Source organism: Falco cherrug, chromosome 4, assembly GCF_023634085.1.
Source record: "Falco cherrug isolate bFalChe1 chromosome 4, bFalChe1.pri, whole genome shotgun sequence".
Taxonomy (NCBI): Eukaryota; Metazoa; Chordata; class Aves; order Falconiformes; family Falconidae; genus Falco; species Falco cherrug.
In genome coordinates this window covers 87,097,295-87,110,991 of record NC_073700.1, presented here as the reverse complement: position 1 = coordinate 87,110,991, position 13,697 = coordinate 87,097,295, and the positions used below count along the sequence as shown (strand labels likewise).

At 38.5% G+C, this 13,697-nt stretch overlaps 1 protein-coding gene across 2 annotated transcripts in view; it reads right to left on the bottom strand.

Moving 5' to 3' along the window:
• The window catches only part of CNTNAP2 (contactin associated protein 2), a 1,159,973-nt gene that overhangs the window by 345,246 nt on the left and 801,030 nt on the right, over positions 1-13,697 (bottom strand). For both annotated transcript variants that reach the window (XM_055709318.1, XM_027816209.2), the window contains one exon: positions 10,865-11,065. In XM_055709318.1, the coding sequence (XP_055565293.1) occupies positions 10,865-11,065 (201 nt within the window). The remainder of the gene's footprint in view (positions 1-10,864; positions 11,066-13,697) is intronic.

Genomic DNA, 13,697 nt, shown 5'->3' with positions numbered 1-13,697 from the left:
CTTGACAATAGTAATGCTATAAACACTAGAAATGCTTATTATTTTTCTTGTGTTCACTGGAATCCGTATATAATACAAAACACTAACAGTCAGACCACAGAGGATGCCAAGTGATTTGACATAATGAGTAACTGCTTTATCTATCTTTATCCAGGTGTTACTGTACAATACAAAATTTGCATGTGAGTCCAAAGAACAGCAGACATTGATGTTGGGATGCTGCATATTCAGTTGTTCCACTTCAATAATGAGCTAAATGCATGTCAGGAAGAATTTCTCCGGATAAAACCTTAAATTTATCAGAGGAGGGACCTAACTTGGCAGACTTTTAGTTACCACTCCTTATCCTTTGTTTTTCCTGTGCTCCCAAAGCCTTGCTGATGTTACAGATTTTTTGTACTTGAACATGATTGTGAACAAGAGTTGGCCATCAGGCCACAAATCAATAGGCAGTACTAATCAGAGCAAGAGTCAAGTTGATGTTGGTTCAGTCAGATTAAGCTTGCTCTTTGCTTAGTATGGTAAATGTTGGTCTGCATCGATCATCAAGTTGTGTCCAGCAATCCTCTCAATTCCTCAGGACTGCTACATTCAAACAGACTTTGTGCAGAAATCTTCAAACAAAAAAAACCCCAAAACGTCCAATCCAAACAAAACAAAACTTTCATCAGTTCCAACTCCCCAACGTTTGGAGATTGTGTTAAGATATTTTTAGATCTGTGAGTGAAAAATTGGCACAGTGGCGCAGAGCGTCATCAAAGATGAATTATCTTATATGTCTGATTTTTTTTTTTTTTTTTTTTTTTGTCTGCTTGCAATTTCAGATTTTCCGGAAAGGAAATTGGTTCAGTATCTCTTCCAAACATTCTTGCTACTTGACACAGTGCTTTGCCAAGAATGATGAAAACACAGTCTATGCCACAGGGGACAGATGATTAAAAAGAAAAGAAGCTTTGATCTGTTACTTCTGTGTCATTCAAGAGTAATACCACTGTAAATACTACTAAGATTTTACAAAAGTCTATATGAAATCAGAATATGTTACAAATATCAGAGGTAGAGACACAATAAAACATCAAAGAGCAATGAGAAAAAGGGAAAGAGATAAATGTAAAAAGAACTTTTGAGATAGACTAATGTTAGCACAAAGCAGATTAGTAGTTCTTAAGGTGGTGGGAGAAAAGATTTTAGTAGTATAGCATGTTCCAAAATAGAAATATTTTTGTGGCTACAATTTAAACTCGGTAAAATAGATTCATTAGAGCTATTTGTTCATCTAGTAAGGGCTTTGTGAGCCACGTAATTTTTAAAAAAGCTTGATAGATATTAAATATATCTTGAACCTATGAGTTAGTAAGATCTATCCTATAAGTTACGTATACCTAATTGCATACCTGTAGTTTAAACCAAGCCTCATCATTGCTGTTGGGGCAATGCATAGGACCTTAACAAGCTGCAGGTGAAAACCCAGGATGAGTTGTGGAGTTTATGTTTGCTTTATGGAGTCCATGCTGACTACCCAAACATACCAGCTATTTCTGCAAAGCAGTGTTGGGGTACGCTTCCAAGAGAAACTAGTGTAATGGGTATTTTCTAGGGTAACAGAGAGAGCAGTGTGTATTAATCAGCTGCCACTTTCTGAAACTCATTATATTTTAACAGTACATTGGTAACTGATTCCAAATCTTTAGCTGCTGCTTCTGAAATGCTGAACTGCATTTCAATCTTTTGCATCTTGTTAGCAGCACCATCTTCATCATGGCACAGGCCAACAAATGCCCAGATACAAAGTTTAATTTCCACTAGTAGATGTGCAAAGTATCCTTTCTTTTTCTTTTTTAAATCTGCAGATCCATTTTTCCAGAAAATATGGTTCTTGATTTTTTTATTCCTAATCGTATTAATCAAGTGAAATATCTTTCCCACTCCTTATTCCAACAATTTAAGGAAATGATCATGAATATTTTTTGCTGGCAACACACATTCCTTGAAAACAGAAGTTACTGTCCATATGCCTTTGCAGTAAAATATGTCTACCTTACAGAAAACAGGAAATTAATCTTTTTCATCCTCTCACATTGAGCAAATCCCACATAACAAAATATTTAAAGAGGTACATTGCAAAAGGATCTTGTTGAAGTAATCCCTTCCAGGAGGAAGTGATCATTACCTGGAGGCCACCCTCTGTATAGAAATACCTATATAGATTTCCACATATATATATATGTGGAGTATATACATATATATTACACACACACATATATATTTCCACAAAGAAATCTACAGGTACATATGGCTTATGTCACAAGCACATATAGGCACAAAAGTTCAAGGGGACAATGCAGTCCCCCAGATTCTAATGGCAATGATGGTAGTGAACCTGATTCTAAATATGTTATACTTTCTGCATACTCTAACTTTTCGTAAAACTCCATCCTCGTACACGCTTAGGCAATGTTGGCTGCTCTAAGCGACATAGTTTAATATTAGCAAACGTATACAGGCAGAGTATGAAATTAATGAAGGGGATTCAAGGAAAGAATGGGCTGTACTATACAGAAAGTGTGGAGAAGTAGGGGAAACATGCAGAATTATTCACAAGGTGAAAAGGGGAAGCTATTTCAGGCACTCCGTTTCAGAGACAATTCAGAGAAATATTTTAACAGTCTGATTTGATAAATAACATCAAGCATACACACATAAAAAGCACACTAAAAAAAACCATACTCAAACATACTCCTGGAAGAAGATGTATTTTGGACTGTTCATACCTCAAACAGCCACACATACATTAGTAATTACATATGCATTCTCAAGTTCATACACATTCTGCTGTGTTTTGGATGTTTATCTGATGAACTCACTATGAAAAAAAGGTATCATATAGGGGCTGGGATCTGATAACATTACTAACAACAAAAAATAGTTCTTACAAAGCAGTTCCAGTACTTCTGAGCTCCAAAAATTAACTAAAGACTGTTTAAAGAGGCTCCTGAGAAGCAGAAATTCTTTCCAGATGTAAAATCTAATATAGAAGATACAGCTCAATGCCCCACACTGTCAGCTGGGAAAGCTCAGGTCAGAGTTCAGGAAAGCCTAACCATAACCTTCAGATAATCGGTAAAAGTCACAGCTTCAAGAAACGAACAGAATCATCTCATCAATGCAAACAGGGCAGGCAATGCTTCAATAGTAGCTGAACACTTGTCTCCTAAGGCAACACAGAGCAACGAAGGAAAGGCCAAGGAAGTCCCTGACACAGGAGGGAATGAGGTTTGTTGTGATTCTTTTGTTCTGTGCATTGGAAAGTACCATCTTCTTCTAATTGCATACATTTAGCTTGATTCTTCATACAGTTGTTTATGACAAACATTCATCTCGGGAATGGGAATGAAAAAAGAAACACCAGATATTTGTACTGCAAATTTGCTTAAGAAAAAATACTCAAGTGTAATGTATTTAGGATACGGGTGAAAGAGAAATTCTTGTCAAGATGTGCAGTGACATAACATCTAGATTAATTTTGTCTAAGAAATTAATAAACTAATCTGTTTTGGTTATTCAGCAAGAAAGATGACTTTTCCCCAAGACAACCTGGGTTCTTGAAGAAGCAATGTCTGTGACTCTTTCTGTGAAAACAATAACCATGAATAGTTTTACAGTTTTTATAAAAGAGGATTCAGCACAAACAGTGGAGTAATTATTGCCTTCCTCTATCTGTCTTTTAAAAAATAAAGATAGTCAATCTTATCCTGTAATAGGTAAAGCACATTTTCAGAGTGGGACTGAGAAACAGCCAGTTTGGAACATTCTGCTATAACTGCAAAATTAAAACACAAATGCACCAGTTTTTCTTTAAAAAGCATAGGAAAGAAACTAGGGCTTACAGCACTGCAGTTACATTTTCCGTACAGGATTTTTAATACCCACAAAGCTCTTACCAACTACTATTATTTCTAACAAACACCAAAGCATCATGTAGCCTTTTTCACTTAGTGATAATGGATTAAGTCTAATTCCTACACAACAGCAAAGATAATTGGGAAAATCACCACATACAGTTCACCAGCTCAAAGAATGATGAAGATAAGGTGAAACTAAGAGACTCTGATCACAGTATCAAAAAACCTCAAACGAATCGCTAAAAGACAAGCGAAGGCGCAGAGTGAAACAAAGACATGATTAAAGGGTGTATTAACAATGGACAAGAAAAAAATGGCCTATTAACTAACCATTTACCTACCTAACATTTACCTAGAAGACTGATACCGATTTCATGAGAAACATTTAACCTATTAATTAATGCCTGCTTCCGTTCTATGGCAACATGATGACAACTAAGGAAAAAAAGATATTTCAAAAAGCTGTTGGTTTCCACTTCTAGGACATGGGGATGTAGATCAGAGCAGAGCAGGTACATTGTTCCTGCTACCCTTCTGCTTGAAAAATCACTAGAAGTTGAAATCAGCTTTTCTAGAACACTGACAGAGAAGAAAGGATTGATCAATAAATTTCTTAAGGCTGGACAAGATACATGAAAGCTTATGGGCATGTTTTGTGAAAGAACAGAATAGAATGCTGAAGCTTGAGCAAGTTTTGGAGCAACTTCTATTCGTCTGTGTAGGACTGCAGAAAACCCACACCTCTCTCAGACTCTTTCTGAAAAATTTTTATTAAGTAGGAATTTTAACTGCAACTAACATTCTTGATCTGTTACTGTATAGCAATGTGAAAGTTTATATATAAAGTTCTGATTCGGATAGCTACTTAGGAAAAATAGCATATTTCCATATTGCAATGTTTAACATTGTTTTTTCTCCATCTACTCATAAATATTGTTTACTACTGGTATTATAATTGCTTTATTGTAACTAAACCAACCAAACAGCAAATAAAGTTTTCTATTTCGCTTGTTAAACTCCTGAATTCATGAAGCTGCTGTCTGATTTCCTCCAAAGACAAACAGGCTTGAAACAGTAATTCATGTACTGTAGTAACTCTGCTTTATGCTTTTCATATGCTGCCTGCAGGCACAGTGAATAGGGATAAAAATTGGAACACAACACCAACAGATCTTGTTCTGTTCTCTATATCTATGCTTTTAGCTCCCACATTCTGATTATTTGTTACAGCTCCTACAGCTCTGGGAAATGAGAGACTCACAAATGTGCTGAAAACAGCAGCCCTCCTCCCTTCAGGCTCTCGTTCTCAGGGCGAAGGGAAGAATTGCAGAACCAGCATGCTGTTCCCTTCTCACTTCAGAGGCTGAGATCAGTGGCCCATGGAAAATTTCATACCAAGGAGGTCACAGGCAGGAGTTACTAGGAAGTCTAATGACAACAGTGGATGAAGATACATAATTTTGTCAACTAACTTTTGGCATTCTATTAGTATATTGTATTACTGTCCTCTATATCACTTCGTTTCTTACAGCAAAGAAGGAAAGATCCTTCCTATAAAAGCAAAGTGATTCTATATCCTGCATTGCCTTTTTCCCTCTTACTAACCAGTGGGCATGAAAGTTCTCCAAGTTCCTTTCTGCAAATGAGGGAAAAGTCCCATCATCTCCCATACCAACTGGAAACTGTATGGACATCGAGAATGCAGAAAACAGCCAGCTTTCTGCATATACTTAATACTGAACATATCATTATCTTCTCAAAATGGAAGTTTCCAAGGAAACAAGAAGAAAAGAGGATATGAGAAATGTAAATGTGAAAGAGCAAAAAATAATTTAAAAAAAGGTATTATTTTTTAATTTACATATACATGTACACTTATTAAATTTCAATTATGATCCATAGGCTTATCATTTCATTCATTTCTTGACAGTAATAGCTACTTGGATTACTAAGATCAAGCTTCAGTCATGCTAACAACTGCATATTCACAGAGGAATTCCTGTTCTACAAGATGTATTATCTAAATAAATAAATTTAAATAAATCTCCTTCTACGACAAGATGACCCACCCAGTGGAAAAGAGAAATGCTGTGGGTGGTGTCTACCTGGACACTGACACCATCTCCCACAGCATCTCCTGGAGAACCTGGCTGCTCCTGGCCGGGCCAGGGCACTCTGCACAGGGTTAGGAGCTGCCTGGAGGGCCGAGCCCAGAGCGCAGTGGGGAATGGAGCTCCATCCCACTGGCGCCGGGCACAGGGGGTGTCCCCAGGGCTCGGTGGCAGGGCCAGTCCTGATCAACATCTTCACTGAAGGTGCAGACAAGGGGATGGAGCACACCCTCCATCAGTTGGCAGCGGACACCAAGCTGGGCAGGAGCGTTGATCTGCTGGGGGGCAGGGGGCTCTGCAGGGGCTGGGCAGGCTGGAGCTTGGGGCCAAGGCCACTTGGATGGGGTTCAACACAGCTCCATGCTGGGCCCTGCCCTGGGTCACACCAGCCCCAGGCAGCTGCAGGCAGGGCGCAGGGGAGCTGCTGATGGGAAAGGGCCTGGGGGGTGGCCAGTGGCCGGCTGGCCGTGAGCCCCCACTGTGCCCAGGCCAGCAGCAGCCCGGCCTGTATCAGGAACAGTGTGGCCAGCAGGGCCAGGGCAGTGACTGTCCTTCTATACCTGGCACTGGTGGGGCCGCACCTGGAATCCCATGTTCAGCTTGCAGCCCCTCACTGCAAGAAAGTCACAAAGGGGCTGGAGTGTGTCCAGAGATGAGTAGGGGGCTGGGGAAGGGGCTGGGGTACAAGGCTGATGGGGAGCATCTGAGGGCACTGGGGGTGTTGAGTCTGGGGGGGTGCTCAGGGAGGACCTTCTCACTCCCTACAGCTGCCTGACAGAGGCTGTGGGCAGTGGGGGTTGTTCTCTTCTCCCAGGTTACAAGCAACAGGACAAGAGCAAATGGCCTCAAGTTTCACTAGAGGAAATTTAGATTGGATGTTAGGAGACATTTCTTCACTGAAAGGATGCCCAAGCATTGGAACAGGCTGCCCAGGGAGGTGGTGGAATCGCCATCCCTGGAGGCGTTTAGAAAACACATAGATGCTGCGCTTAAGCAACATGGTTAGTGGTGGGCTTGGCAGTGCTGGGTTAATGGTTGGGCTTGATGATCTTAAAGGTCTTTTCCAACCTAAATGATTCTAAATAGACAATATAAACAATAAGAAGCATAAGCCCCATATTGACCTAACTGAAAAAGATAATGATAATAAAATCAAACAAATTGTTAAAATCATAGACAAAATCTGTATCAGTCAGGAACAGGACACAGATCTCCTTAGACTGTAGTTAACTGGCATAAAGACTGTGAGACAACTGCACGAACTGCAGGGTCCCTCCCTGCTTGAAAACAGCTTCCCCAGAAATTTACAGTGTACCTATAGCTTTATTGTTTATTGTGATAACATAGTGTATTTTCACAGAGGTGTCTGGGTTTGCACTTTCTTAAGAAAGTCTCCAAACTATTTCGACTAATTTTGTTTTTCTAATCAACCTTTGTAAAGGCTTGTAAACAGATCCCTAGCTCCAAACATAATTTAAATATATTGAGCTGCAAATTCAAAATAATAATAATAAAACACCAAAAAACCAAAAACCCCCAAAACTGTAAGGAAGGAAAATTGAATTTCAGATAGTCTTTACTTACTACTAGACAAGGACTGTTCATCCAGCTTTGAGCAGAACAGTGGAGTAGATGACCTACTGCAGTTCCTTCAAACCTGAATTATCCTATAGTCTTACAAGATTCTTGGTTTTGGGTATGTTTTCAGAAGTCCCTTATGATTTAATTTACATGGAATATCTTATTACTGGCTTCCTTCAGACTGAGTGGAAAGCCAATGGCTTTGTGACCTGTAAAATCACTCTCAATGTATTGTTGGAAATGATTTTAATCAGTTCTCTGGGATATACATCTTATTTTTCTTGGATGAAAGCCCATGATTAAAAAAAAAAAAAAAAAAAGGGACATGGACCTGGAGGAATAAAAACTCAAAGTCTAAAACTCATAATAGAAGAATGAGAATTCTTAGCCTGTACAAACTACTCTTCGTGTGTGGCTCTCAAAGTACATGGCAATGAGAATTCTTTAACCACTGTGCCTGAAGCCAAAAAACCCCCACAACAAAACAGGTTTATTAATATGAAGACTACCCTCAAACACTGCATTTTGAAGCAGTTTACACTGTATACAAAAAAGTTATTTAAGCTATTATTAGCAGCAGAACATATATTAGTGCAACTGTATATGACTTTACCTTATCAGGAAATGCATAACTAAAAGCAGCAAAAGCTATAGTTCAGATGGCTATTTAATTACTTGCCATGAATAGATCAATAAACAGCTTTGAATTCTGATTTGTCTAAATATGTTAATTGAGCAATTTCTCCCTGAGCAGAGATGATTTTGCAAAATGCCATGATCCCCAAGAGAGAAAAATTTGCAAAAAGTTGAGTTGCTGCACTATTTTCTGAATTTTCTGTTCTCTCTGATGCAATTTTATACAAAAGGGCTAGTCTATTCTAAGTGGTTGATTGAACATCTGAAAGTTGTAACAGAAATGTTTCAACCTAGAAAAGCACCGGTGGTCAAGGCCACAAATGTTATCCTGATCCCAGGAAATCTATAGAGGTTTTACCACTGGCTTCAATACAACCAGGATTCCGCTTCCTGAGGAATACAGAAATGTAGATTTTTTTTAAAATTTTTTTTTCATTTGCTTGTGTGGGCACCATAATGCAAAAATTTATATAGAAAGCTCTGTGGTGGAAGAAGCCGTACAAGCACTTGGACTGGTGCTGTGAGATGAATAAGATGTCATATTTAGCAAATAAGGCAATCCTCCGGGGTGGGGAAAAAAAACCAAAAACAAAAAAAGAAAGGTATGAAAAATTAGTTCCTTAGCTTAGAAGCATAGCTGAAACCAAGAATACATAGCTTAGAAAAAAAATGTATCGGTCTCTTCCTTATGAACACACAAGTCATTGCTATACTATATGTACAAACTATTACAGGTGTTATGCAAACACTACGGTGCAATTTTTTGTCACTGTCTAGCTTAAAATGCTTTGTTGTTTCTTTCTCTCACTTAAAGGAAAAAAAAAAGAAAATACAAAAAAAACCCCACCCCCCCCTCCACAAACAACCCATCTCAGAATATTTCCAGAAACCTACTTTCCAGACCAAAAAGCTGGCTTAGAAGGAGTTTCTAAGACAATTTGTCTTTCCATATAAAAGGTGAAAATGTGGAAAGGTATCTGCAAAATACACCCAACCTTTTCTAAGAAGCTTAAAAATGCAAATATCTGAACTGACTATTCCTTAAAGAAATCTTCAGTAAGTTATTATTTTGTGTGCTGCTTAATTGGTCTTTTAAATCTAGAAGCTAGGGCAAACACCTGCAGTTACAGTATGTATTTCTTTTATTATAATATAAATACATACTAACAAGTACAATTTGGTCCTGAAATAATAGTCTTATACATTTAGAGGAGAATCTAGAATCTAACCCTGTACTCTGTGCAAACGATGAGCTTTCTGTGAAAATTATCTCCAGCTCTGTTCCCAGGTGAATTCAACTTCTAAATACCTGCCAAAGATACATCCATATACTACCTTTTTGAAACATGCAAGAGGGGAGCTTGTATCCATCAGCAGAATCTAATCACAATACTTCTAGTTTATTAACATGATTCAGGATCCTATATGTTAAGGCCCAAGAAAGAAGAAATAATTTTCCACTTGCAGAGTCTCTGTGCTATGCTAAATTAAGCAAAATAATAGCAACAGAGACAAACCATGCATTAGAAATAGTCCATAAACAGCAGGGAGGAGGGAGAGGAGTAACAAGCATTACAGTATCTATTAACTAACGGAATGCTTATGGAAATAGGGATAAGATGCACATGCATGCCAAATGAATCCTTATCTGTAGCACCATAAGAAAATATACCAAAATAAATTCATGAAGGGAAGCAGTTTAAAGTATAAGACTGTAAGCATCCAGCCATTAGTTTCATCTGAAATGCATTCTAATTGCTCCTATCACAATGAACTCATTTCACAACCATGAAAATGTGTTCTATGTTTCCACTTATAACCCAGTCTTTGTTCAGTACCATTAAGGATTTATATAACATCAAATGCTATCATACACAAGTAGAGCATAGAAGAAATACTGGGTGCATATTAAAAGATTTTCTAAAACGGAATTCCATCTTTATGTGCTGTTTTACTGATTCTGGAACAACTAATACTTTTGTCTTTATCAGTTAGAGGTAAGAGTTGTTGAGGAGGCGCATCCAGCAAGCGAGGATTAGTTCTAGGACTGTTCTCTTCCAGTAGAGTTACACAACAAAAGGAGAAACTAAAAATCAACCTACTTGTAGGCAACAGCACATCATATGTCTCACACAACCACATTACTGACCATGCCGATCTCTGCAATGTGTAAGGCAACCCACAAATACTCAGCGTCTGAGAAACCGTTTCAGAAATATTAGTTGGAAAATTCCAACCCTCACTCAGCCAGTGCCCTTGCTGACTGTAGCATACAAAACCTGACAACCGGAAAACCAGGATAAAATTCAAAGCAATTTTTCAATGCCTCTATTGATTAAACTTTCAAAGTTACCCTTATTTACCAAAAGCACCCTTCTTGAAGGAGCAACAGATCTGAGAGAAGAACACAGATTTGCACTGCAACAAAATTCCTTTCAGTACTAAGCAAAGAGCAAAATTTCCCAAGAAAACAATTTCTTCTGCATATTCAATTATTTCCCTCTTTGTGAACTTTATAGAGGAGAACAAAGACGTATGTTTACTGAACGGACTGGTCTAACAGCAATACCTGCCGAATTGTTCAGATGAATGCCTTTAACACCGCGTTTAATTGATATGCCATTCTCAGCCTACCTGGTGTGTTCAGCAGCCGGGACATCTTGCAAGAATAGGAGACAAACTGCTCGCAGTATTCAGCGCTGCTGGTAATGGCAGAAATCTGGTCCATTGTTGCACTGTAGTTGAGCTGCAGCACAGATAACTTCTCCAGGCTGTTGCCTCCCACAGAAGTCTGCATTTGCAGATCATGGTACACAGTTGTCCATACTTTGTCCTCTGAAAGAGAGGGGAAAAAGACAAAAATTGGTAGAAGACAGACAGTGGAACTGAGTTAAAATAAATCTAGGCCTTTGACAAAAGATAAAAATATTCCGCGAGATGTCTTTTTAGGGGGTAGTGTGGATGAAGGGCACTGCACAGGAAAAGTTACCGCGTGAGAGCACAGTTCCAACCACCATGAGCCAATGAAAATAAGAAACCCTGATTGCCCTTGTAGTTTTGATAACCAATATACCGTGTGAAGAGACTTCCTTGTACAACTGGTGCTAATAGTGACATATGAAACTAATAAGGATTAACTTTGATCAGACATTGAGTAGAAGGACACAAGGCTGATGCACTAGAGATTCAAGGTTTCTATGTGAGGAAAATTCACTGTCCATGGTAAATTGCTGTGTGGGCTGGAAAGCAATGCTGCTTTGCAGTACTGTAACAAAAGGGATGCACCAGATTCTCATGTGATTACATCATTTAGTGATTAATACTGAAAACACTGTAGTTCATCAAGTTCATCACATTTTTTTACCCAAGCTGTGCTCCTTGGGTAACCCAAAAATACTGCTTATTGAGACTTGACTATTTTACAATAGCGGTACCATACGGCCTCATCAATTGTGGTTATGGTACGGATATCAGTGTAAGAAATAACAGAAGTAGGAGACAATGGAAAAGCAAAAGCTTCTGTTTAGCTGTGAAAAGACAAAAAGAAGGGGGAAGGACAACCTCATCTTGGGGATGAGGAATATAGCAGCATTGGCTGAATCTCATGCCTAGTGCGCATGCAGGAGGTGTGTAATATGCCGCCTACAGCAGACTGTATGCATTATATTGCTTTAAACTACTAAACAGCAAGTCAATGGAAGTGTCACTGTGTTCCATTTGTCAGCAGTTACCAGAGGAGATTTAAGATGAGATATCATAATAATGAACAACACACTCCACACTCCTCTTGCTGGAAGATTTGTGGAAGTTGGGAGTTAGTTTAGAAAGGAAATAAAGAAAAGGCACAGAACTACTCCTGTTACAGACCAACTATTACTTTTTCTTAGAGGGGCATTCCACAGGAAAAATAAATAAATAAATAAATAAAAATAAAAAGAGTGAGAAAGACACAGGGTTTCAGAATCAAAACAATGAAGGTTTGGTTAGTATTAGTGACACTGTCTTCCTGTAAGAATACTATTCTATCACTTAGATGTGAAGAACTTTTAAATTCAAGTTGACTAGCTCAGTGTGAAAAACAACATCTCAGCTGATACTACTCACATTGTCCATCCCAAATAGCCAAGGACTGAAACAGGTCAATCCTCTCCTGCAAATAAAACCTAGAAAATTCTTTTTTTTCTTTCTACAGACTACCCTTTAGCATAATACCACAAAGCTTCCTAAGAAGTGCATCAGGTTTTGTCACTACTATTTATCACGTGTAGTTCTTTAACATTCTAAGTTTTCCTGTTTGGTTTTTTTAGATTTTCTTTCTGCTGTTTTATACTAAGTATAAAACTCTGTAGATACTCAGATTCTACTACTGACAGCCAAGTCAAAGAAACAAGCCTGGGACTTGGAACAGAAAATGTGGAACTTTAAATAGATCTGTAAGAATCTATCCTGGTCTCTTGAGCTGGCTTGCACAGAAGCCCTGTTCCCTGGGCAAGCTGGCCAGGCCTTTGACCCAGGTGGTTCAGCTGTTTCTGTAGAGCAACACCACTGACCACAGCTGTCCTTCCAGTGGTGGAGAGGTGAAAATATGCCATGCTGCTAACTTTGCTGTATTTATCACAAAAACAGATTCTCCAGGGAGATCATCCGTCAGTTTCAGAGAATACTAATTCACCTGACAGATGTGCCTTACAGCAATAAACCCCATAAAATGTAGTACATAGCAGTATGTTTTCAATTCATCTATGTAAATCTCATACCTGTTAACACAAATCTCTGAGTCATTCCAAAACTTATGTCCTGATATTGCTTTTCAGTATTTTAACTACATGAAAAGACTTTGATAAACTGAGGCATACTCAAATGTGCTTCAGAACTTCCTCATCAAGTTCACAGAAATGTGCTTACATACACTGATGAGTTTTGGGTGTGACCCAGAGCAGTCATCTTTCCATGTCATCCATGTTTCCATTATTCCTATCTCCAGGACTCTGTACTCCGCCTTCTTCTCCACTCTTAATTTTCACTGCATAGTGTCAGGCTATTTTGGATTACATGGAGTCATGTGGACCCATGTGTTTCTAACCGATATGGTGCAAGTTTTTCTAATCAAATGTTCAGAGATAAGGTAAACAAAGCAGACGGATCCTCCATAGGGAGCATGCATCACTACCCAAATGAGATAAAATTCAGCAAGTGATGCAAGATGGTTATGACTTTAATATTCATAACCTTAGTCTAAAGCTCTACATCAAACAAAATACTATTCCTGCACCAAGATAAAAAGAAAAAAAGAAAAAAGAAAAAAAAGGCAGGGGAAAGGAAGAAGAGTAGTTCTTATTTCTGTATTGCTTTAATCCCACTGCCAGGTACCAAGGAAAAAAATTGTAATTGTCACCTGTCAAGTTGTATAGACAATATAACACAGTTTTGTTGAGAGCCTGGGATGGAAGCTTACTGCAGGTTCCTT